The sequence below is a fragment of the Saimiri boliviensis genome, chromosome 4, assembly GCF_048565385.1.
Source record: "Saimiri boliviensis isolate mSaiBol1 chromosome 4, mSaiBol1.pri, whole genome shotgun sequence".
NCBI lineage: Eukaryota > Metazoa > Chordata > Mammalia > Primates > Cebidae > Saimiri > Saimiri boliviensis.
This window is the reverse complement of record NC_133452.1, coordinates 99,807,374-99,832,667: the sequence shown is the minus strand read 5'-3', so window position 1 is coordinate 99,832,667 and position 25,294 is coordinate 99,807,374. Positions and strand designations below refer to the sequence as shown.

General features: G+C 56.5%; 1 protein-coding gene across 1 annotated transcript; it reads left to right on the top strand.

Annotated features, from left to right (window-relative positions):
• The first annotated feature begins 373 nt into the window (after positions 1 to 373).
• TEAD3 (TEA domain transcription factor 3) lies at positions 374 to 25,241 on the top strand. Its single transcript, XM_039465386.2, has 13 exons — positions 374 to 555; positions 11,488 to 11,738; positions 13,386 to 13,450; positions 17,905 to 17,967; positions 18,971 to 18,982; positions 20,109 to 20,246; positions 20,356 to 20,405; positions 21,512 to 21,573; positions 22,438 to 22,571; positions 22,777 to 22,950; positions 23,163 to 23,303; positions 23,381 to 23,533; positions 23,710 to 25,241. Exons 2-13 carry the CDS (start codon positions 11,732 to 11,734, stop codon positions 23,821 to 23,823), a joined length of 1,113 nt encoding a protein of 370 aa, XP_039321320.1. The 5' UTR covers positions 374 to 555; positions 11,488 to 11,731; the 3' UTR covers positions 23,824 to 25,241.
• Positions 25,242 to 25,294: the final 53 nt, after the last annotated feature.

The window sequence follows — 25,294 nt, the reverse complement described above, 5'->3', positions numbered from 1 at the left end:
CCCGGAGCCCCGGGTCCCGTGCGCTCCGGCTCCGCCGGGCTCCTCGTGACGCGGCACCCACGGCCCCGGCACCGACCGGAGCCCTGCCCACGAGACGGGAGCCCCGCCCTCAGCCCCGCCCCAGGTTTGAGCCCCAAATTCCGGCGGGTACCCGGGAGCCGGGCGAGGCCCGGCGAGCTGGGGGAGGAAGGCAGCGCCGCACGGGCGGGCGAGGAGCGGGGCGTCCAGGCGCGCAGGCCGGGTGGCCGGGTCGCAAGGCCCCGGGGTGGGCGGCCCAAGCCTGGCTGGACGGCCCCGCCCTTCCCGGCCAGCACCGCCCCCTGCGCGCCCCGCCCCCTCCTTCCCGCAGCCCCCACCCCCGCCCCGGCTCCTCAACACAAACTTTCCGTCCCGCTCGCTCCCTCCTCCGCGCCCGGCGCCTCCCGCTCCAGCCCGGCTCATTCCGCACATTCCGGCCAGCCCCCTCCCCACGACCCCCCTTCCCCGGCCCCCCTCGAGGCTCCCTCGGGCCCGGCGGAGCGGCCTGGCCGGAGCGCCCCCGCGAGCTCGGACCAGGTAAGCCGGGCGGACGCCGGGAGGAGGCCCGGCTAGGGAGAGGTGGTTTGGTTGGTCGGCTGGTCTGGCTGGGGGAGCGACACTCGAGGGGGACTGGGTCCCCGAGCTATTGTCCAGCCGGAGCTGGAGCCCCGGATGGGGTGCCGGGAAGTTTAGAGGGAAGGGGGAAAATCTCTCCGGGAAGCCCCGCCCCCCGGCTTCCCCCCCCTCCTCCCCGCGACTGGGACGAGTCGGTCTGGGGGAGGTGGGGAAGCCGGGGAGACCATGTACCCCGTGCCGTCGCCTGTCCCGCCGTCCGCGCTTAGGGGGTCCGGGCGGGGATCTGGGGGCCGCACTGTGTGGAGGGCCTGCCTGCCACCAGGGAGCTCATATCCGGGGCGCCCAATCCCGGGCCCCGCCGCCCTTTGGACTCCCGGCCCGCGCGCTCTCGGAGCCCGCCCGGCCTCAGCTCCACGCAGGCCTCGGGCCCGGCCTCCCCGTGCCCAGGCCGGTTTCTGCGCACGGTGCCTGCGGCTGCGCTGGGTAGTAGAGGGTGTCTGGGAGCAAAGCCGCGCGCCCCGGGCGTATGTCCCCTGAGAGGCAGGGACTCATGTTCCCTTCAGTTCTGCCGCCTGGTCAGGGTAGGGGTTCAGAGTTCCAGCCCTGAGCTCTGTGAGCTTGGCTCGGAGGGGTCCGGATTTGGGGCCTTTTATTTGCCACACTTCCTCAGAGCCCTTGTTTAGACTTGAGAAAGTTTAAGGGTGGCTGGTCCCCTGCTTCTTACCCAGGTCCCCTCCATTGTCTGTCATGCCCTTTATTCCTGCCAGGGGAGGGAGGGCTGGGGGCGCTGGTCTGGGTCTGTTTTCCAGACTAGCTGGGCCCTGGGGCAGTGTCAGTGAGACCCTGCTCTGTCAACTTTCCTGGTGAGGGCCCCTGATCCAGGGCTGAGAGATTCTTTCAGTGTGAGGGAGGGAGAAAGAGGCCTTGGGGGCAGGCTTCTCAGGGGCTGTCTCCTTCTGTGTTTTCCTTCTTTCCAGGTAGGGGCAGAACCAGGTCAGGCCTGGACTTGTTGTCCAGGAGAACAGGGTATAGGGGTAGGGGCTGGACATGGCTCAGAGGGGCTGGTGCCCATGGCGGCTCTGTGTAGCCAGTCTTTTGTGGCCTGGTTCTCTGTACACATGTTCCACCCCAGTGCTGGGACCACCTGGGAAAAGGAGGGAAGGCTCCCCGCCAAAGTTGGAGATTTGGGGGAATTATGTCCCCTCCCTTCTAGACTCCTGTAGCCTGCCCCCCAAGACCTCTCTCCTAGGGGCACACCCTAAAGGATGTGGTTCTGTGGTCTTCTGGGTCCCTGTCTATGCTCACCCAGTGGGCAGGGAGTGCACAGATCTTCCAGGACAAGGCTGTCTAGTAAGGGTGACTTCAGGGGCCCTGGATGGCCCCTCCTCAGGGAGAGGGTAGGAGCCAGTATGAGTCCCAAGCTCTTGGGCCTTCCACCACCCCGCTAGGGAGGGAGCCATCATTAATGCTAATGAGCGCATCTGGGCTGGGGAATGGCTTATTAGAATGGTCAGTGGTTGCCAGGACAGAGCTGAGTATTAAGTGTATGTACAGGAGCATCGCATGGGTCCTGAGCCCTGCTCCCACCCTCCCTGGCACATTCTGCCAATTGAAGGAATATCAAAATCAGAGGAGACATCTCAAGAGAGGAGATCAAGAAATAGGGATCTGGTCCCAGCTGGACCTTTAGCCAGTTGTGCCATCTTGGCAAGCCCCTTTGGGCCTCAGTTTCCCTGCTTGGAATGAATGACTTCTCAGGTCCCTTTTCTCTGAGTGCTTCCCAGAGTCTGTCTCCCAGTTTGCCTTCCTTCTCCCATGATGGAACCTGAACCTGGTGGGGTCTGGAGTGGTGGGTGAGTGATCCAGTGGCCCAAGGAAGAAGGCAAGGACAAACCAAGGGGTGACTGAGGAGTAGCTCAGCCAGGTGAACAGGGCTGAAAAGGTGGCAGTCAGCAGGTGTCAAGGAACAGGGAGGCTTGGTGGATTGGGGGATCTTGCCTCTGAAGTGGTCGTGGGTTTTAGCAGCAGGGCTAGATGGCACAAAGGATGCTCAGAGGCCACTTGGGTGGCCCAACCCCCTGCCCCACTCCCACACACATCTGGGGGCCCCAGGACTCAGTGTGGAAATTGTTGGTCCTGCCCTCTTCCTCCTCCCCGTTCAGGATGAGGAGAGGAGCCCTGGGGTCTAAACGCTGCAGCTTTCTATGAAGGGGCTAGGAGGTCACAGCCTCTTCTTCCCACATGGGGGCTGTAGAAGCTGGGGGGGTCTCAGTGGTGGCCCTGAGGATCTGCCTCTGGGTAGAGCTGGGGAGGTCAGCAGATCACACTCAGCCCTGTCCCTGTGGCCTTGCCCTGCCTTCCCTCCCTTTCCCTCCCCTCCCCTCCCCTCCCCTCCCCTCCTGGTGTTGTGCTAGCCCTGGGCTGTCTGCAGAAGGGGCTGCTTCCCTCCAGGGAGAACCCTGCCGGGGAGAGGGCTCTGCCTGTCTTCCCCAACCCACAGGAGGTTGAGGCTAGGGCCAGAGAGGTTCATCCCCCTGCATATCCCCAAAGCCTCAGTCCTTGGGGTTTCCTAGAGTGCTGATTGTTTCCTGTGCTCCCTGCCAGGCCTGAAAGGGCAGGAAGTGTTAGAGGGAAATGAGAGTGCAACTGTGTGTGACGCTGGATGTGTGCAAGAGAAGCCGTAGGGGGACATTCTGTGTGGGTGAGACTTGCCTTACGTGGGGCTGGATGTGTGTGGGAGCGAACCCTGGTCAGAGCGGCTTGTGCGGGGCTGGGTGTCTGCAGGAGAGAAACAGTGACTTTGTGACATTTGTGTGTGTGACAGATATACACGCCCATAAGAGAAACCAGTGACTCTTCATGTGTCCGGGCATGCCGCTGCCTGTGTACCTGAGAACCTGCATGGGGGACGTTCTGTGTGTGCCAGGGCATCACCCTGGACATGCCAATGAAGGAAGCCAGCTGCCTAGCTATCTGTGTGTGCCTGGGGATGACAGTGGCGTGGCTCTGATGCTCAAGTGACCTGCGTGCAAGTGACACCGAGCTGGTGTGATGCTGTGTGTATGTGTGCGTGCGGGTGCCTGTGCGTGAGAAGCTGGACGAGTGGTGATCTGTGTGGTGTGTTATGCCGTGGTGTGACCACTTGTGGCCTGTATGTTGTGACGCCACATGTGAGATGGCCTCAGGTTTGTCTGTGTGTGGCTTACGTGTGACACTATGTGTGAGTAAAACAACATGACCAACTCCGTGTCAGCATGATGTATGTGCCAGCAAGGTGGGCCCCATCCGATGTGTGTGCTGAGCGTGAATGTAGTGTGTGGCGTGTGGGTGATACTGAGCACCTGAAAGCGATGCCGTGTGTGAGAGAAACTGTGGGGTGTGACTGATCCTGGCGCTGTGGGTGGGTGGTCACTATCTAAGCGTGTTTGGGACTCTCGGGTAGTGTGGGTGATACCCCCAGGGCTGTGCCAGGCAGGGCATGTAGGAGGCTCTGTGGGATGCGTTTGGGGCCCTGTGGTCCCTGACATGTGTGGCATCTATGTGGAAGACCGCGAAAAAGACACTGATAAAAACAGGAAGAAGGAATGCACTTAATGCCACTCGATTGTACACTTAGAAATGGCTAAAATGCGGTGGCTCACGCTTGTAATCCCAGCACTTTGGGAGGCCGAGGCGGGTGGATCACAAGGTCAAGAGATCGAGACCATTCTGGTCAACATGGTGAAACCCCGTCTCTACTAAAAATACAAAAAATTAGCTGGGCGTGGTGGCGCGTGCCTGTAATCCCAACTACTCAGGAGGCTGAGGCAGGAGAATTGCCTGAACCCAGGAGGCGGAGGTTGCGGTGAGCCGAGATCGCGCCATTGCACTCCAGCCTGGGTAACAAGAGCAGAACTCCATCTCAAAAAAAAAAAAAAAAAAAGAAATGGCTGAAATGGTCAACTTGATGTCAGGCATATTTTATCACAATACAGATTTTTTTAAAAACCTGACAGGAGAGAGATGCAGGTAACAGTGACTGTGCAGGACAGTGGCTGTGATGCAACTGTGTATGTGCGAGCGAGAGGAGGGGCACAGAGGAAGACTGTGTGTTTATAGATGACACCAAGGCTCTCATGGGGGGCACTGACTGAGTGGCTGGTGGGAGCCCAGTGGGTGACCCAGAGTACCAGGAGTCTGGCATGAAACCCGGGGACCTCCCTAGCCTGTCTCCCACTGGATACCTGAGCTTCCCACCCTGGGACCAGGACCAGATGAGGAGACTAGTCAGTCTCAGGGAGGGGGTGAAGGGAGGTCTGGAAACTGGGCTTTCTCCCTGCAGGCCACTTGAGAGCTGAGTCTCTACCCTTCTACCCCCTATACTGCTTCAGGGAGAGGGGGTGTGACAACGGTTGAGCTTTGCAGAAGGACACCTGGAGGGACTATCCCAACCTCCTCTGCTCCCTGAGAAAGCCCCTGTCCCAAGTAGTGTGGGGAGGAGGGGCAGAGAGCCTCGATTCCCAAATTGGAAACACATTAATAAGCAAGGAGAGAGTGGAGGGGCCCCCACCTCCCTCCTAGTGGGTTCTGCAAATTGCTTCCTCCTGTAAAAATTGAGACCCTGTTCCAGGGAGGAGGGAATCCTTCCCCAGCCTGGCAGGGTGTGGCTGCTTAGCAGGGTCCCTGCGGGGTCCTTGGGCTGGAGGTGGGGGAGGCAGATACCATCCCTACCCGCTCTGCTGCCCCAGAACATGACTACTTCTAGGGTGGGAGCTTACGGCAGCTGGAGAACAGCTGGCCCACTGTGGGGCGGGTAGGGGAAGAGGGAGGAAAAGGCAGAGGGGATGGGAGGCTCCCTTAGCCCTCCTCAGCTGCCCTCCCCATCCCTGACCCCCTGGCTGCAGCCTAGCTCAGGTTTGAGGGCAGAGATTCGGGAGGAAAATGCTGATTTCACTGACCTTCTCACATTTTGAGTGATGTCCTCACTCCATGTGAGAATGCTTTGAGGGCTGGGGTCCCTGCCGTGGTGGACTCCTGTCTGCTAGACCCAGGAAGGTCACAGTTCATCTTGTCCTCCTCCTAGCAGGGCTGGTGCAGGGGGAGGATTAAGACAGGAGGTGCCCACCCACCCAGACTGGCTTTTTCAGTGCCTCCTACTGAGGCAGTGGCTCTGGGGGTGCTCTAAAGGGAGGTAGAAGGCTGGGTGCTCTGGAGGCTGCAGGGCCTGTGGGGGTGGGGGGCCAGGGCCTCTGCCTCGGGCCCCAGCTCTGGCCTGATCCCTGGAGCTGTCCAGCCAGTTCTTCTGGCAGATCTGGCCCCAGGGTGGGGGTGGGCAGCAAGGTGCCCCTTATCTTCCCCAGGGCCCCAAAGCCTGCTCACCCAGCCTCCTAGCCCCCATCCCTGCCTCCACCCAGAGGCCTTCTGAGCCTGGAAGGCTGAGGGCCCTGGGAGAGGGGAAGCAGGTGTGGCTGATCAGGATGAGGGTGAAGGCAGACTGAGTCCCCTGGGGGTCTGCAGCCTGCTGGCGGGTTTGCAGGACAGGTACAACAGGACTCCTCTGCAGGGGCAGATGGGAGGGGTTCTGGGAGCAGGTGGAGGGTGGGAGCCCCTGAGACGGGAGTGGGGGTGTCCTGGATGGTGGCTGACCCCAGCCCGCAGCAGTGGCCTTCCTTGTCACTCCCTCCCTCTGGTTCTGCCTTGGCCTTGGGGTCTCTGTTCTTGTCCCTGTCTTTCTCTTTCTCCCAGTTCCCTCCTGGCCTGCCCCTCCCTGGATCTCCCTTGATGCCTGTCATATCTGCGTTTCTGGTCTACCCCGCTCTGCTGTGTGTCTGTCTCTCTGGGTCTCTGTCTTTGGCTTTCTGGGTCTCTGTTGGTTGCACTGTCTGTACCCCATCTTTCTTCTCCCCTCCTCTCCTTCACCCCTTCTCCCTCCTCCCCCACCCTTCCATCTGTCAGTCTGCTGGTCTGACTCTCTAGCACCCCGGCCCCCCCTGCCGCCCTCCCTCCACATCACTGCTGGGGTCTCTCCCTTCACTCTGTGGGGCTCTGGTCTGTCCCCCACTGGGTTGGGCTTTCTGTCTCAGTGACTCTCCTGTCTCTTCTCTCTGGGTCCACCTCCACTTCTCTTTGCCCAAGACTCTCTGCCAGCCTGTCTCCCCTGCCCCTCCTGTCTGTCTCAGGCCCCACCCCCATCTCCCTCCCCTTGACCCTCACTTGGGTCTCCTCCCTCTCCTACCCCTCTTCATGGCACAGTGCAGCAAGGGGCAGAGCTTCTAGACACGGGGGCAGCATCGGCCAGCAGCCCAGGGCCTGCTCTTTTGCCCTCAGTCAGCCTTCTCTAGATGTCCCACCCGTCCACGATGCCAGAGTCCCACATTTGTCCCAGCCCAGCCTGCACCTGTCCAGGAGGCCATAGTCTCCTCTCTCAGCCTAGCCTGGGTCCCAGCGGTTAGAGGGTCTCGGGAGAGGAAGGCAGGCACACCCGGGTCTCTAGGAGAACAGAGCAGCCAGTGCTCACGCCTCCTGTGGACTTCCTTCCACTGAGACCCTGGTCCAGGTCCCAGCTGGGGGCAGCTGCCTGCCCGCAACCGCCCACATGTGTGCCTCAGCTTGGGGGTACACATTCTCACATGGTTGTCCACCAAGCACTCACACAGTCCCTCTGCACAGTGTGCTCCTGTGCATGGCTGTGTGTGGGGGTACCACTTGGCGAGTTGGCACCTCTGCCCCTAGGAGGGTTCCTAGAAAGTGAGTCTTGCCTGCACCTAGGAGCCAGTGGAAGGGAGGGACGGTGGTCCTATTCTCTCCTTGACGCGTCCTTTGGGCCGTCCCCCCTCCCCTCCCCCTCACCAGCTGCCAGCGGTCCCAGCCAGGGGCCGCCTGCCCCGCCCCCCCCCAGTCTGTCCCAGCTCCCAAGCCTGCTGCTGTGTTCGCCATATTTGGCCACAGTGCTCCCGCGGGGGGCGGGACAGGCCTGACATCACCCTCAGAAGGGGGGGCCACGGCCTGCTTGAGAGGTGGCGGGCAGGGACTTGGGGGAGGCAGAAAAGTTGCTTTAAAAGTCTGGGGCTGCCTGGCCCCTTGCTGCTTGGAGAGAGGCTTCAGAAGGATCTAGGGGCAAGGGGTTGAGAGGGGTCTTAGCTCATTGTAGCCCCTCTTCTCCCTCCCCTCTGACAGCTCTGTGGCAGGGTCAGAACAGATACCTGCGGCAGAGCCTGCATCCCAACTATTCCAACAGGGGAGTCACTGGATGCCCCACCCCCCACTCAGGGGAGTCACTGGATGCCCCACCCCCACTAGCACACCCCTGTCCCTCACTTTTTTTTTCTTTTTTAATTTAATTTTTAAAAATAGAGACAAGGGTTTCACTATGCTGCCTAGGCTGGTCTTGAACTCCTGGTCTCAAGTGATATTTTCAGAGTGCTGGGGTTATAGTCGGGAGCCACCACCACCCACATTTCATTATTTATTTATTTATTTATAGATATGTATTTTTGTGAGACAGAGTTTTGCTCTGTTGCCCAGGCTGGAGTGCAATGGCGCGATCTCAGCTCACCACAACCTCCGCCTCCTGGGTTCAAGTGATTCTCCTGCCTCGCCCGCCCAAGTAGCTGGGATTACAGGTGCCCTCCACCACACCCAGCTAATTTTTGTATTTTTAGTAGAGACAGGGTTTCACCATGTTGGCCAGGCTGGTCTCGAACTCCTGACTTGGTGATTTGCCTGCCTTAGCCTCCCAAAGTTCTGGGATTACAGGTGTGAGCCACCTCGCTCAGTCTATTTATGTATTTATGTATGTATATATGTATTTATTTATTTTTGAGACTGAGTTTCGCTCTTGTTGCCGCCTCCCGGGTTCAAGCGATTCTCCCACTTCAGCCTCCCGAGTAGCTGGGACTACAGGCATGCACCACCTGTAGTCCCAGCTAATTTTGTATTTTTTAGTAGAGATTGGGCTGCTCCATGTTTGTCAGGCTGGTCTCGAACTCCTGACCTCAGTTGATCCGCCCATCTCCCAGAGTGCTGAGATTACAGGCGTGAGCCACTGCACCGGGCCTTATTTATTTATTTTTATTTTGTTTACACCTCACATTTCTATTCCAAGAATTCCCCTCTGGTTGAGGAGGGGACTGGGGCTCTAGATCCAGTTTCCTGGGGTGAGGGACAGGCTAGGAATGAGGGCATCTTGTCCCTCTGATGGGTCAGAGGCACAGCTCCTTCTGGCTGGCTATGGGAGATTCCTGCTGTAGGCATCACAGAAAGGGCTGTATGGGCCGTGCGGGAGTCCTTGAAGTTGTTGCAGCTGCTTGGGCTGAGGGGGACCCCCTGGGCAGACATAGGGCGGTTGCTATGACAGCTGAACCTTCTTTCTCTCTCCAGGTGGTGGGGTTTCTCTGCACCCTCCCTGCAAGCCTCCTGGTTATAAAACTGAGGCCAGATTACCTGGGTTCAGAACCCAGCCCTAGCACTAACTTGTGTGTGCCCTAAGGCAAGTTGCTTAACCTCTCTGTTTCTTGGATTCCCTCATCTATAAACTAGGAATAAGCATAGTACCTGCCCCATAGAGTTATTTCGAGGATTAAATGAGTCAATGTGTGTGAAATCACAGAACAGTGCCTGGCTTATAGCAGATACTGTTATTAGTAGTAATATTAAATCTAAACTCAATAGTTTAGAATAATTACAATAACTAGTTGAATAGCTGATTAACTAGCTGAATAATAGTTTAGAATAACCAAATAACTAGCTGACACTCATGCCCCTCAGTCCTTCTCCACCTCATTCTACTAGTGACCCTCTCAAGCCTCCCTAACTGAACAGGTGGCTCTACAGAGTCCACCCCCACCCATGCAGCTGGAATTCATCTTTCTCTCCCTGGCTTCTGATGGGGTCCCCTACTTCTCCACCCCTCCCCTTTCCCTACTGCCCAGAGCTAAGTCCCAGGATCCAGCCAGCACAGGCTCTTAGGTTTCCTAAATACATTGGATACAGGGGTTCTGGGACTGAAGGGGATTTGGGGTGAGTCTCGGGGTTGTGAGTGATGGGGGGCCTGGTGGGTTCAGGGCGCTCACAGTTTACAGAGCCCTGGCCCACATGGAGGATGGGCCAGGGCCAGGGCGGGCATGTGGGTGGTTTACAGGCTGCTGTGGGGCCTGGAGGTGCTGGAACAGGAAGTGGGATAGAGGGGCGGGTGATGTTGAGCCAGGCTGCCGGCCAGGCACCTTCTCAGCTGCTCCTTCGACAGCTCCCTTTTTGTAATTCCTGGGGCAGTTCCTGCCCCACATTAGCCCCCTTGGCAGGGTTCTGGTTAGTATAAATTTGGGAAAGGTGAAATGATGCCCTTCCTGAGTCAGAGACTCTCTTTGTCCCCTGAGGGATCCTTAGCAGGGTGGCATTGATGCTGGGATGAGAGTGAGGGTGGCAGTCCCCGGTTGGGGATCTGGACACTGGAGAGGAGGAGCTGCCAGAGAGAGCTGAGGAAGCACAGCCCTGCGCCTCTGCTACTCCCGTCTGTGCTCCTCAGGGTGTCTTTGGCAGCTGTGTGACCTTGGGAGCCTCAGTTTTCCTCTCTGAATAACGGGCTTCATTCCCTACCTTCTCTGCTTTAGTGTTTTTTTTTGTTTTTTTGAGACAGGGTCTGCTCTGTCATCCAGGCTGGAGTGCAGTGGCACCATCTCCGCTCACTGTAACCTCTGCCTCCGGAGTTCAGTGATCTTTGTATCTCAGCCTCCTGAGTATCTCGGATTGCAAGAGTGTGCTGCCATGCCCTGCTAATTTTTTTTTTGAGACATAGTCTCACTCTGTCACCCAGGTTGCAGTGCAGTGGCTTGATCTCGGCTCACCTCAACCTCCGCCTCCTGGGTTCAAGCAATTTTCCTACCTCAGCCTCCCGAGTAGCTGGGACTACAGATGCACACCACCACACCCAGCTAATTTTTAAATATATTTTTAGTAGAGACAGGGTTTCACCATGTTGGTCAGGCTGGTCTTGAGCTCCTGACCTTAAATGATCCACCTGCTTTGGCCTCCCTGAGTGCTGGGATTACAGGCATGAGCCACCTTGCCCAGCCAAATTTTTTTTGTATTTTTAGTAGAGACAGGGTTTTGCCATGTTGGCCAGGCTGGTCTCGAACTCCTGGCCTCAAGTGATCCTCCCTAAGTGCTGGGATTATAGGCATGAGCCACCGCACCAGCCTAGTTTTGTGAGATTTGAATGAATATGAAAATACCTTTCCCCTACAAAAGTGCTGTGTTGGTGCGAGGTGGTGGTGGTGTTATTGATTACCTATCTTTTTTTTTTTTTTTTTTTTTTGAGATGGAGTCTTGCTCTGTTGTCCAGGCTGGAGTGCAGTGGCGCTGTCTCGGCTCACTGCAACCTGTGTCTCCCAGGTTCAAGTGATTCCTCAGCCTCCTGAGAAGTTGGGATTACAGGTGTGCACCACCACACCCGGCTAATTTTTTTTGTATTTTAGGAGAGACGGCGTTTCACCATGTTGGCCAGGATGGTCTCGATCTCCTGACCTTGTGATCTGCCCACCTCTGCCTCCCAAAGTGCTGGGATTACAGGTGTGAGCCACTGCACCTGCCCGATTACCTATTTCTTGAGTGTTATGAGCCAGGCATGTGGCTGGTACTTTGTCATGAGCTCATTTAAATTTTAACTCTCACAACCTCAGGAAACCCTTTTGTTTTACAGGACTCAGGCCTAGAGAGGTGAAGTAGCTCGTGCATCGCAGGTCACACCGCTCTGAACAAACTGTGGTTGTTCCTCTGGTTACTTCCATACCACCCTGAACACCTGCCCCTAGGGTGGGCTTGGGGTGGGGGCGGAGCTCCAGAGCCAGCGGCTGTGGGATAGAGATTACTGTGGTCGAGGAGGACCCTGGCCCCAATCCCTCTCTGTCTGTCCCCTAGGCTCGGCTGCCCGGTGGGCTCAGGCCCAGAGCCCAGAGCAACCAGCACAATAGCGTCCAACAGCTGGAACGCCAGCAGCAGCCCCGGGGAGGCCCGGGAGGATGGGCCCGAGGGCCTGGACAAGGGGCTGGACAACGATGCTGAGGGCGTGTGGAGCCCGGACATCGAGCAGAGCTTCCAGGAGGCCCTGGCCATCTACCCGCCCTGCGGCCGGCGCAAGATCATCCTGTCGGACGAGGGCAAGATGTACGGTGCGTGCACGGGCGGCCCCTCCCCCTGCTCTCTGCCCCCTCACCCAACCGGTTTGGTGACGTCCGGAGGCCTGCCGCTGGCCGGGCGAGTCTGGGCGCGCAAGCCTGTGTGTCTGGATCCTCCTCCGCGCTGCTCCTCATAAACAAGCCGGGCTTGCCCCCCAACCAGGGTGCAGCCCACACCTCGGCACCGCCGCCTGCTCCTCCTCTCCTCCCTGCTACCGGCCTGGAGGTTTCGAGGTGACTCAGTGGGCCCGAGAAACTGGGTCAGCCCGGAAGGGGATCCCTTCGCGGAGGAGGATGTGGAAAGGCGGCCCGGTGACAGTCCCAACACAGATCCCTCCAGTACGAGTTGTGGGAGGTCGCACGGGGACAGAGGCCTCCTCAGTCCCCGTCCCCATTCCTTGTGTTTGCTGGCCCTTCTCTCTGCCATCTTGCTCACTTCCAGAAGGGAGTGTCCCCTCTTGTCTAGCCCTGAGAGGGCTCTCCCAGAGTTGCATTTTTGGGATAACTCGACGTTTCTGGGCCTGGTTTCTGGCCAGCCCCCCCATTCCTCCCTGCAGCCCGTGGCTGAGCAAGGCGGGCCCAGCCCTTCACAGGGCGAGCCTGTGGGAAGTGATCTGGGCTGCCCCATGCCCCTTGGCCACGCCCCATTATTCACGCCCACCCCAGCCCCAGAGCCCCACCTTGGGGGCAGGCAGATGGTCCAGGGCGCCTTCCGCAGGGTGGGTAATGTCTGCCCCCACTGCTGCCTCCCAGGCTGGGGAGCCCCACAGGGTATTTTTAGACAGGGTGGAGAGAGGGGTGGAGAGGGGCTGGTGAGAAGGGAGGAGCAATGGGGCCGGTTCTGTCATCAGAGAGGAATTTGGAGAATTTGGCCGTTCTGGGGAGGCCATGGGGCTGGGGGGCAGAGTGTTTGGATTTGGGGATCCGTGGTGCAGAGCGGAGCCCCCCACCCCAAGGCTCTCACAGGAAGGAGAGACACTGGGAACTGGTGACATGTGGGTGACAGGCACAAGGACATGGTGACATGCTCAGTGACACATCTTGACACAGGCTGCCAGTGTAGGCGGCACATTGGAGGCTGTGAGTGCCGCCTTCCTGTCCTTCCTGGTCTTTCACCAGAGAAGGGAAGGAACTTGTCCAGGGTAAAGACAGAGCAAGGGCAGGACATTCACCTGGGGCAGGCTCCTTCACATGCCCCTACAGATCCATGCACTAAGAGCATTGGAGCTGCTCACACAGGCAGGAAGCACTGCCGGGGCTGGGAGGATGGGGTGCCCAGCCAGGACAGGCCCTACCTGTCACCTTCCTGCTGACCTGTACCACAGCCACCCAGTCTATCTGCAAGGAAGCCTGTCAGGGTGCTTAGCGCTGCTCGGCCCTGCGTCCTCCTACCTTGCAGCCCCTCACGCACCCTTTCCCTGAAGAGCAGCCCCTCTAGGTCCCGGAGGCGGTGGGATGAAGCTGGGACTCCCTAGTCACCTTTGCCTGCCCTGCGCGTGCAGCTTGGAGTGAAGAGAGTGGGGAACAGAAGAGCAGGGTTTTGGGGGAGGGTCCTGGAGTGGCTTCCCGGTGGGGTAGGGTCTCCAGCCTTTGGCTCCACCCTTTGCCCACTCCTCATTTTTTTCTCTCACTCCAATCTAGGTCGAAACGAGTTGATTGCACGCTATATTAAACTGAGGACGGGGAAGACTCGGACGAGAAAACAGGTAGAGACACGGTTTACGACGGGCCCGGCTTCCAGGTCAAGCCCCTTGCCCCTACCCGGCCCACCTCCTCAAGGCTGCCCCTGGCCTGGCCTGCCACCCTCCTGGCCTCATCATGCTCCCCTTACCCCTCGACTTCACCCCCTCCCACCCCTGAGCAGTCCATTCACCCTTCCCACTTCTCTTGGAGAGATGGACCCACTACCCAGCCCAGGGCCTTTGGTTCAGGGACCACAGATAAGCCCACAGGGCTTCGTGGCTGCTACATGGTCCCTGCCCTGAGTGGCTCACTGACCAGCCAGGGAGCCAGATGGTCACACGGACGGGTACAGAGCAGGGTGGCATGGCTGAGAGAGGGCGGGTGCAGGGCACTGTGGGATAAGCAGCTAATTCTGGCAGGGCTGGGGGAGGGGAGAGAGAGAGCTGGGAAGGCTTCCTGGAGGAGGTGACACTCAGGATGTATTTTTAAGAAGGAGTGGGAATTAGCCAGGCAGAGAAAAGGGATAGGGCTCTTCCTTCCAGGCTGAGGAAGTTGGATATACAACGAATAATCATGGTAAACCCATACAGCGCTTCCTTTAAGTTAATTTATTTAATCCTCTCAGCAACCATATTAGATAGGTACAGTAATTCTCTCTTTTTTTACAATGAGGAAACTGATGCATAGGGAAGTTAAGTAACTTCCTCGAGGCCCCCAGTCAGGAAAGAGCCATGCTGGTGGGCAGTGTGGTGTGGCGGAGGGAGGGTGGGGACTGCTGGGCTAGGGGACACTCAGCAGAGACATGGGTGACAAGTTCCCCAAGGGGCAGCAGTAGGCCATGGGAGGGTATGGAGCGGGGAGTGGCAGGTGGCAGCTGCTGAGAACACAGGCCCTCAAGCAGCCTGGTCGATGGATTAGAGAGGGCTGGATCGAGACAGGGAGGCTGGCCCTCAGGGGCACCAGCAAAGGCCTAGATCAACTGTGCCAGGGTCTGGGCTGAGGGTCGTGGTGGTGGAAATGGAGAAAAATGACGATGTAAGAGACAATTGTGGCTTCTGGTCCAGGGAAGGTGGCAGTGTGGTGACAGAAACATGAAGGGAATGGATTGGAGTGATGGCTCCACTGTCCTCTCTGACCACTCACTGCCCTTTGGGGTGCTGGGGAGAGAGGCCAGGCTGGAGGCAGGACCTGGTGGAATGGAGGCCAGTGCTGCTCTCAGCGCTCCCAGCCTCCTGTCCTGATGGGATATGGACCCACAGATCCCCATGACAAGTCCACCCTGTTCTACCGCCTTCTCAAAGGAAGGTTCTGAGCCTCCCCACCCAGTGTAGTGGTGGCAACGATCCCTCATTCATTGAAGCATTTATGAACCACCCTCCCTAAGCCCAGCTCAGGTAGTACTGAATTTATTCATTTAGCAAATGACTGACCTGCTGCTATGTTCTAGGCACCAGGGATACCACGTGGAGCCCACAGGGCCCTGTTCCCTGGAACCCTTGGGGTCAAATACTGGTTCTTTCTTGGAGTGGGGAGTAGTGGGCTTCCCAGCCTTGCATCCTCAGCCATTGAATTTGTTAACATATGAAGACTCTTAGAACAGTGTAAGTGCTGCCGAAGAATTTGCTATTATTATTATTATGGTCATTATTATAAACAGAAAGCTGTTCTGAGCTTAGAAACAAACTCTCAGTGGGTCCTCCTCTACCCAGAAGAGCTGTTCATAGGAAGCTGTTAGTCAGAGTGGGAAGGGGCTGTCATTAAGCTAGGTCACTTTTTTTTTTTAATTAAAAAAATTTTTTTAATTAATATAGAGATGGGGGTCTCGCTGTGTTGGCCATGTTGTTCTTGAACTCTTGGCCTCAAGCGGTCCTCCCGCCTCAGCCTCCCAAAGTGCTAGGAATATAGGTAGGAGCCACCGCACCCAGCCAAGCTGGGTCCCTTTGAACTGAGGCCAGGGTGGGCTGCAGAGGTGGGGCACATCCCAGCCTCTGAACTCAGGGACCCTCATCACACCTGCTTCTGCTCAGCAGCCTGAGAGGACTGCCCAGAAAATGAACTTTTACAAACCAGCTGTTGACAAGCTCAGAATTTTGGAAACCACTGCTTTTATCACAAGGGCATAAAGTACAAGGCTGGAACTCCCCCTGTCTTTACTCTTTCTTAGAACTCTGGGATTTTAGATCCCAGTGTAAGGGGACCTGTCCTCTGGTTTTGAGGACAAGCCATGTCTTTATGTGTTACAAAGAGCAACCACTGACAAGGTTTTCTTGGTCCTTTTAAAATTTACTTTTTGTTATCTTCAAGGGTTTTTTGTGGGGAAAAATTTTTTTTTTACTTTTTGCTTGGAATCCCAGTACTTTGAGAGGCTGAGGTGGGTGGATTATTTGGGTTAGGAGTTCGAGACCAGCCTGGCCAACATGGTGAAACCCCATCTCTACAAAAAAAAATACAGAAAGTTGGGCACAGCGGCACGCACTTGTAATCCCAGCTACTTGGGAGGCTGAGGCAGGAGAATCATTAGAACCCAGCAGGCAGAGGTTGCAGTGAGCCAAGATCGTATCAGTGCACTCCAGCCTGGGCAACAGAGTGAGACTCTTGTCTCAAAAAAAAAAAAAAAAAATTACTTTTGGCAAAGAAATGCAGTTTTAGGTTTTTATAGATACATACATGTAGCAATTCATGGCAAGCACAGTGCCTCCATATGGACAAAAGAGCTAAATATTACGTTAGGACTTTCAGCTGTCACAGAGTTGGCCATTTGGAGGCAATCTTCTGGGCTCAGGGTCCAAGCGAGTCCTGGTAGTGTAGTTTGGTGGTAAAGTAAGTAGGCTCTGGAGTGAGACGGTCTGGGTTTGAATCCTGGCTGTAGCCCCCAGCCATGTGACCTTGGGTAAGTTCCTTAACCTATCCAGGCTTTCGTTTTGTCATCCGAAGTCAGGGATATTGGTACTTTTGTTGTTTTTGAAACAGAGTCTCGCTCCGTTGCCCAGGCTGGAGTGCAATAGCATGATCTCGGCTCACTGCAACCTCTGCTTCTGCAGTTAAAGCGATTCTTCTGCCTCAGCCTCCAGAGTAGCTAGGATTACAGGCACGCACCACCACGCCCGGCTAATTTTTGTACTTTAGAGACACTGGGTTTCCCCATGTTGGTCAGGCTGGTCTTGAACTCCTGACAGGTGATCCACCTGCCTTGGCCTCCCCAAGTGCTGGGATTACAGGCGTGAGACACCACGCCCGGCCTTAGTACCTGTTTTTATGTTGCTGTAAACATCAAGGGTCAGTATGTGTAAATGCAGAGGACAATAGTATCTGTGCTCAATAAACATCAGTTACTGTCACAGCACGAAGTGATCAGTAATTTTTCTGGATAGGAGTCTGATTCCTGGGCTCAGTGAGGCAGCGTGAGGAGCACCCACCCAGGTCCTAACCAGGTGGTATCACTTACATACTCACTGTCAGGCTATGATTAAAAAGAAAAAGGAGCTTGCTTTGTGGGGATCAAAACAACCTGCAGAGAAAGCCAATCGCCGATGCTGAAAGTGTGGAGCGGCCTCAAGGCTTTGTGTGTTTCCTGGGGAAAACAGTGGCATTTGGGTTCTCTGCGCCTCTGGGTCAGATCTTTGACAAGGTCAAGGGTCTGTTCTGTCGGCTGGGCACACAGCCCAGGGCACACACATCCAGACCGTGATTAGCTCAAGTTTGCCAACAGAGACTTCAAGGAGGAGATTGCCAGAGAAGTGCAATTAAGGGCACCTATTGAGTACATATATACCCACTGGCATATATTAGCCCAAGCAGAAAGAAGGTGTACTGGGGGGAAAAGTTATGGGAGCAAAGCAGGAGGAGGGCCAGGCCTGGTTTCATAGGCTGGGGCTCTGGTTGGGGGTGATAGGAGGACTCAGGAAGCGGTGCTGGGGAGATCCCTGTGGAGGATGTGGCCTTGGTGTATACGCTAGTAGCCAACAGGAGCACCATGGCCATTGCTAGCCCCTGTGGCGCCAATTAGAAAAAGATGTCTCCGCTGAGGACACCAGTGAGAAAAAGTCGCCCCTTTTGGTGGGAGGACAGGGGCAAGCACAGCCTCGTAGAAGGCCACGTAGCTGGGCAGCCGAACTTGGGCTGGATTTCAGCCCTCACTGGTGTCCTCTGGCCCGTGGACAACCTGAGCACCTGTACATGGTGGCGCTGGAAGCCCCTGTGGCTCTTACCGTGACAAGTCCAAGAAGAGAGCAGCGTCGGCCGTGTTCAAGAAGTGTCTGAACCGGGCCCAATGGCACATGCCTATAGTCGTAGCTACTCGTATGAGACCAGCCCGGGCAACATAAACCCTGTCTCAAAAAGAAAACAGTTCCACCCACTTCCATGTAGTCCCCTAGAGATGAGGGGGCTGGGATGTCCCTTGCCCACGGCCACCCCACGGCTGTGCCTCCTCACTGTCTGTGTTTTCCTCTCTGGCGGGGCGCGGGGCGGCCCCTAGGTGTCCAGCCACATACAGGTTCTAGCTCGGAAGAAGGTGCGGGAGTACCAGGTTGGCATCAAGGTATGTTGGGTGCCTGCTGGGGGCCATCAGCCCTCCTGGCCCCTCACCTGCGGCACTATCTCTGCATAGCTCAGGCCTCTCCTTGGCCCGCTCTCCAGCCCCACTGTGCCTCTTTTCTGGCTGAAGCTCTGTTCCTGCCTCTCCTTCCGCTCTTTCTGTTCTTTTTCTTTCTTTCTTTTTCTCTCTGCAGGTCTCTAGCCACTTGCAGGTTCTAGCCAGGCGGAAATCTCGGGAGATTCAGTCCAAGCTGAAGGTATGGGGTCCCCGCCACCCAGCCTGGCCTGCCCAGCACCCTCCCAGGCGCAGGCCTGTCGCTGCTCTGTGGTTCCAGGGGCTGAGAAGCTGTGAGGGGGTCCAGAAAGAAACACAAGTGGCAGCAGGAAGCCCACGGCCCTGCCAGGCTGCACAGGGCCACAGCCCCTGGAGACTGAACAAGAGCCCCCAGCCCTATAGTGAGGGAGAAGGAGACCATCGAGGGGCCACTGAGGCCCACCTCTCCTCTTCTCTGTTTTTCTTCTTCTCCTTCCTCCTGACTGCTGCTTACTAACTGCATGGGGACTTCAGTGGGCAGGGAGGAGGCCCCGGGGTACTGGCCAGTGGGGCTATAGAGGTGGGCATGGCAGTTCCTTGCAGATCTGGCTGTCCTGCAGCTGCGGATTTCAGAGTGTGGGGTTCATGACCAAGGCCCCTCTCAGGGCTTCATGCTGGCCGTGTTCTTTTCTTCCTGCCCACAGCTGTGCAATGGACGGGGCCTCTCACCCCCAGGCCCCCAGGCCCAGAACCCATAGACAGACCCAGGAGGTGCCAGCTTGTTCTCCCTCACTCCGCCCTTTCCAGGGCTTGCCCCAGCTGGAAGCACTCCCTCTGGGGGGACAGGGAGGGTCCACTGAGTTTCCTTGGGCTCTTCGGAAGCTAAAACCCATGGGCACTGGGTGGAGGTAGGCACCCCACAGCCCTGGTGCTGCACACCTCCTCTAATCCATCTTCCCTCTCTCCCTCACAGGCCATGAACCTGGTAAGTAGCATGGCCCTCCCCAGTGGGAGGAGGGGAAAGGGTCTTAGCACCTAACACAGGATTTTCAAATGATAGATTATGAAACCAGTTTAATAGGCGCATAAGCCTCGTTTTTTGTTTTTTGTTTTTTTAAAGTGAAATACAGCCAGGTGCAGTGGCTCATGCCTGTAATCCCAGCACTTTGGGAGGCAGACGCGGGTGGATCACGAGGTCAAGCGATGGAGACCATCCTGGCCAACATGGTGAAACCCCCGTCTCTACTAAAAATACAAAAAATTAGCTGGGCATGGTGGCGTGCGCCTGTAGTCCCAGCTACTTGGGAGGCTGAGGCAGGAGAATTGCTTGAACCTGGGAGGCAGAGGTTGCGGTGAGCTGAGATCACGACATTGCACTCTAGCCTGGTGCCTGGGGACAGAGTGAAACTCTGTCTCAAAAAAAAAAAAAAAAAAAATGAAATACAGTGGTTCTCAAAAAACCTTAGAGTACATCAGAATTACCTGGAGGGCTTGTTAAAGCAAATTTCTGGGCCTCACGTCAGAGTTTCTGATTCAGTGGGTCTGGGCAGGGGCTGGAAAATATACATTTCTGGTTGGGCACAGTGGCTCATGCCTGTAAGCCCAGCACTTTGGGAGGCCAAGGTGGGGAAGATCCATCGTGCCTAGGAGTTTGGGAGCAGCCTGAGCAATGTAGCAAGCACCCATCTCTACAAATAAAAATTTTTTAAAAATAAAAAGGTACATTTCTAACATGCTTCCAGGTGATGCTGGTGTGTCAGTCCAAGGACCGTATTTTGAGAACCACTGATGACACAGAAAATAGGAGAGTACTGGACCTATTAGTAAGAGGAAACATCTTGATGTATATTGGCCTTTGGAATAACATAAAATAATTTCTTACCATGAATTGTGGTCAGAGGTGAGGGACACTTGGGAGACTGAGGCTAGGAAGGTGCAGAGATTCTCCCAAGACCACACAGCAGAGCTGGGGCTGGAATCCAGGCCTGGACCTTGAGGAACACCTGTCATTCTAGTGCTTTGGACTCTACCCAGGTTCTGGGAGGGGCCCCTAAAGCAAGCCCTGGCCCCATCCAGCCTGGCCCTGGCCTCATGCCGCCCCCTCTCCCCAGGACCAGGTCTCCAAGGACAAAGCCCTTCAGAGCATGGCATCCATGTCCTCTGCCCAGATCGTCTCTGCCAGTGTCCTGCAAAACAAGTTCAGCCCACCCTCCCCTCTGCCCCAGGCCGTCTTCTCCACTTCCTCGAGGGTACATGGGTCACAGGAGGTGGGCTGGTGTCGGGGTGTGCCATAAAGGATGGGCTTTCATGGGGTTCGTGGATGCTGAGGGGCTGCTGGGCCTTGTCTCATCCCTGCAGTTCTGGAGCAGCCCCCCTCTCCTGGGACAGCAGCCTGGACCTTCTCAGGAGTGAGTATTGGACTTACCGTCCCATGCCCTGTTCCTGCTGGCAGCCACACAGCGCTTCCATCCCATTTGAGCTCCAGCAACAGCTGAGCAAAGTTTTAATTCAAAAATAGAGGGATGCAGACTGGGTGGTGGCTCACACCTGTAATCAGTCCTAGCACTTTGGGAGTCCGAGGTGGGAGGATCGCTTGAGGCCAGGAGTTCAAGATCATCCTGGGCAAAGTGGCAAGATCTGCTCTCTCAAAAAAAAAAAAAAAAAAAAAAAAAAAATTAGCTGGGCGTGGTGGTGTGTGCCTGGGTAGTCTTAGCTACTTGGGAGGCTGAGGCAGGCTAGGATTGCTTGAGCTCAGGAGTTCCAGAGTTCCAGGCTGTAGTGAGCCTTGATTGCACCACTGCCACTCCAGCCTGGGCAACAGAGGGAGATCCTGTCTCTAAAAAACAAACAAAATAGAGGGCTGGAGAGTGCAGCAGGCGAGCTGATGTGCTGGCTGCTCACCTATGCGTTCTCTCATTAGCATGCATCCACTTGTCACCTGTCCCTTCATTTACTTTTCACTCAGTTTCTGAGGCAGTCTCGCAGTTATTCAGTCAGGTGGTGAAGTGTGCTGGTTCCTCAACTCTTAAAACAACTTTCGTCAAAAGACACACCCTCAGCATAAGGACCAGCTTTTCAGGGTTGGGGGGTTTGAAATGCTACATTGTACGCTCAGATCAGCTGGGAGACATGGTAGGATTTCACAAAAGTTAAATGTGGAAAAAAAACAAAAAGCTTGTGAGTTCGCTTTTCAGCCTGTGTTTCTAGGCCTCAGCAGAAAGGCTGGGTGACTTCCTATAGTAGGCGTCCCCAAACTACGGGCCTGCGGGCTGCATGCAGCCCCCTGAGGCCATTTATTCGGCCCCCCGCCGCGCTTCAGGAAGGGGCACCTCTTTCATTGGTGGTCAGTGAGAGGAGCACAGTATGTGGCGGCCCTCCAACGGTCTGAGGGACAGTGAATTGGCCCCCTGTGTAAAAAGTTTGGGGACGCCTGAAGGGTCCTGGAAGAGGGTCTGGGCCAGGTGGAAGGTGGGGAAGAGGGAGCCCTCTCACCAGGCTGTGCTCTTGTCTGCAGCATCAAGCCATTTGCACAGCCAGCCTACCCCATCCAGCCGCCCCTGCCGCCAACACTCAGCAGTAAGTTCTCCACGTGAGGGGCTCTCACCTGCACCTCTGCTCAGAGCTGGGGCCTATGTGTGTTTGCTTTGGGAGGGAGAGGGTGGTGACACCTGTAGGAGATTGGGACAGGCCAGGAATAGCCCCCTTACCTTGCACAATGTTGCTTCCAGATCTCTGGCACAAAACCATAGCCAAGCTGGGCATGGTAGCTCACGCCTGTAATCCCAGCACTTTGGGAGGCTGAGGCAGGTGGATCACCTGAGGTCAGGAGTTCGAGACCAGCCTGGCCAACATGGTGAAAGCCCGTCTCTACTAAATACAAAAAATGAGCTCGTGGTAGCACAGGGCTGTAATCCCAGCTACTTGGGAGCCTGAGGCAGGATAGAATCGCTTGAACCCAGGAGGCGGAGGTTGCAGTAAGCCGAGATTGTGCCATTGCACTCCAGCCTGGGTGACAAGAGTGAAACTCTGTCTCAAGAAAAAAAAAAAAAAAAAAACGATAGCCAGTACACAGCCACAAGTACACACCTCCAAAATCTACATTTATACACATCCCTGTAAGGAAATGCGCTGAAATCTTAACAAGGCTCTCTCTCTCTAGATGGTGGGATTCTGGGTAAGGGTTCTTTCCCTTTTTGACTTCTCTGTGTTTTCTGTTTAAACACACATTAATAGTCACACAGAGTAATGTTTTTGATGTTTACTGCTAGGGCCACCACATATGGTTGTGCAGGTTGTACACTGTACAAGGACACCTAGCAGGGGAGTCAAAAAATCCAACCCATGTTCCTTTCCAAAAGGGGCACCTTTGCAGGCTGGGGTGGCTTTGTCAGTAAGAACCTGCGTGCACCCATGTGGATGAGGATCTGTCTCGCCTCCCAGGTTATGAGCCCCTGGCCCCGCTGCCCCCAGCTGCTGCCTCTGTGCCCGTGTGGCAGGACCGCACCATTGCTTCCTCCCGGCTGCGGCTCCTCGAGTACTCAGCCTTCATGGAGGTGCAGCGAGACCCTGACACGGTAACATGTTTGCGGGTGAGGGTGAGGCTTTGCACGATTGTGGAGAGGCCGGCCAGGTGATCCACAACTGAAACTCAGGGTCCTGGGTTGAGGGGTGGCCTGTTCAGGGAGCTCCAGGCAATCCTGTGCCTGTGCAGTGCCCCCTTCCCCGCCGTCGGGTCTGCATGTCAGTGCTCTCCTGACCCTGTCTGGGCCCTCCCCACAGTACAGCAAACACCTGTTTGTGCACATCGGCCAGACAAACCCCGCCTTCTCAGACCCACCCCTGGAGGCAGTAGATGTGCGCCAGATCTATGACAAGTTCCCCGAGAAAAAGGGGGGACTGAAGGAGCTCTATGAGAAGGGGCCCCCTAATGCCTTCTTCCTCGTCAAGTTCTGGGTGAGTCCCCCGGCCCTCTCTGCTCCCAGCCCCCTTCCCAACCCCAGAGGTGCAACATCCAGGCCCACTGCATTGACTTCCGGCCCTGCTCCATCTCCTCATGGCTTATGGGCAGAGTGCCAGAGATGGGTCCTTGGGCAGGACTCTGATGTGGTGTGGCGGGAATCCTTCTGGTCTCTGCTAGCACCTGACACCCCCGCCCCCGTGCCCAGGCCGACCTCAACAGCACCATCCAGGAGGGCCCAGGAGCCTTCTATGGGGTCAGTTCTCAGTACAGCTCTGCTGATAGCATGACCATCAGCGTCTCCACCAAGGTGTGCTCCTTTGGAAAACAGGTGGTAGAGAAGGTAGAGGTGAGTGGGGGCTTGGGGTGGCTTGGTGGGGCTGGGAGCAGGCTGGCTGAGTGACGCCTTCTCCATGCTCTCTGCAGACTGAGTACGCCAGGCTGGAGAACGGGCGCTTTGTGTACCGTATCCACCGCTCGCCCATGTGTGAGTACATGATCAACTTCATCCACAAGCTGAAGCACCTGCCCGAGAAGTACATGATGAACAGCGTGCTGGAGAACTTCACCATCCTGCAGGTATGGGGGCCAGCAGGGGTTATGGCGAGTCCACAGGTCAAGGGCCTCAAAGTTGGGTAGCCAGACACATCACTCGGATGGGAGGCACAGATCCGGAAAGAAGGGTCTGTTCGGCTCCCTGCCCCATGGCCCTGTTTCCCCTGACCTCCTGAATCTATTACCTGCTCGCCCCCTAGGTGGTCACGAGCCGGGACTCCCAGGAGACCCTGCTTGTCATTGCTTTTGTCTTCGAAGTCTCCACCAGCGAGCACGGGGCCCAGCACCATGTCTACAAGCTCGTCAAAGACTAGGGTACCCTCTGCGCCTCCGTAAGGATGCAGGGTGAGCATCTCCTCTCCACATCTGCCTGGCACCCCTAGGGGGGGTCCAGGATTGAGGACTCATCTACCTGCCAGGCCTCAGGCCCAGGACCCAGGAGGCCTCCCCACCTACCCCAGCACACACACTCCCTGCCACTGTTCTGCGCTTTGAGAGGAGGGCTCAGCAGTGGGGCAGCCTGCCCGCAGCGCTGACCCACCATCACTCCGCTCTGCCCAGCCTCATATGACCTCAGAGAGGTGGGGAGGGGGAACACCTTCAGCCTTTGGCATGTGTGGCCACTGCCCCACTGTCGGGGAGTGTCATGGGCAGGTGAGGGCAGGATGGAGACTGAGGGAGTCAGCAAGTGGAGGCCCTGGGAAAGGAGAGTGTCAGGTCGGGGTTGGGCTCTGAGGGCAGAGGGGCCACACTTCTTTGCCCCTTCCGTGTGCCGGGCTTCGTGCCCAGACTCCTTGCCTGGCTTGTGCGGTGCTAGACTCTGCACAGCGAGTGTGGGTCTCCAGGTTTCCGATGAAGTGCCGAGGCTCCAGGAAGTTGAGGGACCCACAGGAGAGGTGGGCAGAGCTGGAGTTCTCGTCCAGGGCTGCCTGTTCCCAGAGCCCAGGTTTACACTACCTCCCTGGGGCGGCGCTGGCCACAGGGGCGGGGAGAGGCTCTGCAGTGTGAAGAGTGGAGCCGCCTCAAACTCCTCGAGGACAGCTGGGTTAGGGGAGCACCTGTTTCTACAGCAGCAGACCCTGTTAGGCACCCCATCAGCCCAGAAGCCAACCAGGGGGGCTCCAGGAAGATGGGGCAAGCCCCAGCACCCTCCAGATTGAGGGCAAGGTAGAGGAAGGAGTCCCAGCCTCTGGGCAGACCAGAAGCCCGGAGGGAGGGCTAGCAGAAGGCTTTTGGTTTTTCTCTTGCCCAAGGCTGGGATCTGGCAAACCTTGGTGGGCACTGCTCCCTTAGGTTCTTCACCTCAGTCTACCTGCCCGGAGCAGCAGCTCCCAGACCCAGTGCTGGGACTTGAAGGTTAACCCTTCCCCTGCTGCCCCTTCTCAACACCCAGGCCCCCAGAGCCAGCCAGGCCTGACCAGCAGCCACCTGTGGGTATTTATGAGTTTCATATGAAGTACTGTGCCCCTTCCCTTCCTCATCCGGACCCTGCCCGAGCTTCCTGAAGGTCCTCACCGTTTGCATATCGCTCAGGCCACCTCCAAACCCCACCTAGGTTTTATAATGTATATTATATATTTTTTTGTGTATTTTTAAAATCCAGCTGTGATGGGTTGTATCATAAATGTGGCTTGGGGTTGGGGCAGGGGCCATCAAGGCCCAGCTCCTGCTCAAAAAAAAAAAAAAAAAAAAAAAAAATTAAAAGTTATATGTTTGTGGGTCAGTCATACAATCACTTGTGTGCCAGACCTTTGGATTGGAACAGCTTCTGGTGAGAGCTCCTCG

Excerpts from the sequence above, each read along its gene's own strand:
- TEAD3 (XM_039465386.2), top strand. Across the intron at positions 20,247-20,355 it reads TCTTCTCCACTTCCTCGAGG|TTCTGGAGCAGCCCCCCTCT; the intron begins GTACATGGGTCA and ends TCATCCCTGCAG. Across the intron at positions 20,406-21,511 it reads CAGCCTGGACCTTCTCAGGA|CATCAAGCCATTTGCACAGC; the intron begins GTGAGTATTGGA and ends TCTTGTCTGCAG.